Consider the following 3,090-nt stretch of genomic DNA (forward strand, 5'->3'; position numbering starts at 1 on the left):
CTCTCTCACTCCCCCCCCCTCCTCCATCCCTGATTAGATATACCGATTCCTCCTTTCAATGGACGTCATTTAAGCGCAGACTCCTGCCTCGAGTTGCGTCCTCCGCTTCGCGCGCCACATCTCCTCCACTTCTTCTTCTTTTTTTTTCTTCTTCTTCTTTCCCTCATTCTTGAGCAACCCGTGTGATATCAGCAGCCATGAACGCGCTCTGTTAGGGAGGGAAGAGGGCGCACCGAGAAGCGGCTCTGTTATGAGCTCCAGCCCGGGGACGCTGTGAGAGAAGCCGGAGAGCGAGGAGAAACTTTCAGCCCCGATCCACCAGCAGCTTTTTTTTATTCTTTGCTGTTTTTTTGTCCTTTTTAAATGAGGAGCAGCTCGGATCTTTACAGTTTGGTTCTGATGGATTATCGTCCTGCTGCTGAGGCGCACTGAGGGCCACCGTCATCCTGCAGGAAACCAGTCTGATTTTTTTTTCTGGGGGGGCCTTCAACAGTTTTTTTTCTTTATTTGCTCGCCCCTCTCCTCTATCTAACACTAACAGTGTTCTCCAAGTGATTTTTATTTCATTTCATTGAGAGGCACCAACATTAAACATGTTAGTGCACAGTTTCTCTGCGATGGTAAGTTGTTCGTGTTAAGCTGTTTTTTTAAATATGCTATAATTTATCCACTAAATCTAAGCCTATTTTTTGGATGGTACATGTCTAAAAGCGTTCAAATAATTATAATAATTAAAAAAAATAAAATGAACATTTATTTCTCACCCTGGGAATTTGTGKATTAATTTGTTTTTAGATTTATATTTTCTTTTTAATTTGTTGAGAGGATTTTTACATTTGCAAATATTTGTTTTTTTCCCCTTAAACTATAATTTACAATGAATAACATTGTTTTATTCCAGAGGCCATGCAGAGACTGAGTCCTCCCYTGCAGCTAAAATAAAGTGGGATTAAAAAAGAATGATTTCGGCTGAAAATAAAGCCTTTTCTCTGTCTCCCTCCCCTGTCAGGACCGGCACGACGGCACCAGCAACGGGACAGCCAGGCTACCTCAGCTGGGCGGCGTGGGCCAGAGCCCCTACACGAGCGCGCCGCCGCTCTCCCACACGCCCAACTCGGACTTCCAGCCGCCGTACTTCCCCCCGCCCTACCAGCCCATCTACCCGCAGTCTCAGGACCCGTACTCGCACGTCAACGACCCGTACTCCCTGAACTCGCTGCACGCCCAGCCGCAGTCGCAGCACCCGGGCTGGCCGGGCCAGCGGCAGGCCCAGGAGAGCGGCCTGCTGCACCAGCACCGCTCGCTGCCCCACCAGCTGTGCCGGGAGTACCGCAGGGAGGTGCTGCTGCCGTCCGGACACGGCCTCGACACGGGACTGTCGGACTCTATCCCCATCCATGGAATACCTCACTCTTTAGAAGACGTTCAGGTGAGGCAGCTCTGCTCCAAACTGCTCCTTAATATAAATATTTGTCTCTAAACGACGAAATAATGAAGTTCATTTGATATTTTTATTATAATTAAGTAAATCAACGCTTTACGCTCTGTTCAGGCTGATATTTTTTTAAATTCCTAATAATTATATTACATTTTTATTTGTAAAAATACACTAAATTATATAATAAATACATTTTAAATATCTGAAAATAAATGAGAACAAAACGCTTCATTCTCCTCTGTTTTTAAAATATATTAAAAACAATTTTTTAAACTCTATAAATCATTTAATTAGATTTTTTTTGTTATGAACTGCATTGGAAAGATTTCTGCCAGGTTTTTCCGACACGTTATGACTTTTATTAGATTTCTCTTTGCAGACAAAAGCTCTCCGCGCACAGTGACGCGTTGCGCGCGCGCTAACGAGAGAATCGAGTTTGCTGTATTGAGTTTGGGCTAAAAAGATGCGTGATGAATGAGCTCCTGGATTGTCAATAAAGCCCCGCTCTGATTCAGATGATTCTTTACGTGGTTTTTTTTWAATCAGAAAACAAACAGATCATTTCTCTAATTAGTTCACAGGCCCTGTAAGAGGCTGCGCCGCCGTAATTACTACTCAATCCAGATTGGAGGTTTCCTTGTGGCAGGGAAACTGGGTCAGGGTTCTGGTGCGATGCGGGCTTCGTTATTTAAGTCTGGCTTTGTGTTGCCATGTGTGCTGCTTGGGGTCTGTGGAAGCCCAAAACCGGGACCAGGTTCGTGCAGGGCCTTGCAGGAGAAGCCTCCATGTTGTGCTGCTAATTGCGCCAGGCTCATTGTTCGTTGGTGCGCAGCGTCCTGAGATGCGTTCACGTACCCAGAAGTGACATTTCTGTGCTTTAATGCTAAAACTACACCCCGTTTTTTTCTTCTTTTGCATTTGTGTCACAGCCTGTTGAGGATCAAGGAATCCACATTCCCGACCAGACTGTAATTAAAAAAGGTAAGCAATTTCCTCTGAGATATCATGCATTTTTTCCCCTTCTTCTTGCACACACACACACCGACACACACACCGACACACACACCGACACACAGACACACACACTCATTCTGCTCCAGAGAACTCGATGCAATGCCTGACTGATCCTAATACGCAAGTAGCCTATTTTTCATTACATGCTTTCCAAGTGCATCAAACTGGCTGCACCTTTTTTTTCTCCCCTCTCCTCGCTGATGGAATTTACTGTCAGCGTTTCGGCGCAGCAGGGAGATGAGTGGAGCTGGTGGGCTTTGTGGGCCCCTGCTATTGATGGTCAAAGATGCAGGCTATAGAGGCAGAGACGACCCCTGGCACTTTAGGAACCAATAGCTGCAATCACGCAGCATGGCCAAATGTAAAATGGAAGCTGGACAGAAAGTGTGTGCTGGATGATAAAATGTCATTTGGAAAGCGAATCAAAACGGCTCACATGGCTGAGGTTTAATACCTCAAAATGCTGCTTTTTTTTGGTCGAGCTTGTTCCTGCTTTTACTTTTTTTTAATTTGTTCGTTTGAGTGTGCAGAAATGTAAGGAATAATATTGTTGATGATGCAACACAGGGAGGCCTTTTTTTGTCAGGTCAGATTAGACCTAACGTATCGAGATTTAGCTTCATTTCTTTGTTCCATTT

General features: G+C 45.0%; 1 protein-coding gene across 1 annotated transcript in view; it reads left to right on the forward strand.

Moving 5' to 3' along the window:
- The window catches only part of tfap2a (transcription factor AP-2 alpha), a gene marked incomplete in the record, with an annotated part of 7,953 nt that continues 4,863 nt past the window's right edge, over positions 1-3,090 (forward strand). Inside the window, 3 exon segments of the mRNA XM_014008505.1 lie at positions 1-620; positions 1,010-1,429; positions 2,368-2,419. Of these exon segments, the coding sequence (XP_013863959.1) occupies positions 594-620; positions 1,010-1,429; positions 2,368-2,419 (499 nt within the window).

The sequence above is a fragment of the Austrofundulus limnaeus genome, unplaced genomic scaffold (assembly GCF_001266775.1).
Source record: "Austrofundulus limnaeus strain Quisiro unplaced genomic scaffold, Austrofundulus_limnaeus-1.0 Scaffold50, whole genome shotgun sequence".
NCBI classification, from domain to species: Eukaryota; Metazoa; Chordata; class Actinopteri; order Cyprinodontiformes; family Rivulidae; genus Austrofundulus; species Austrofundulus limnaeus.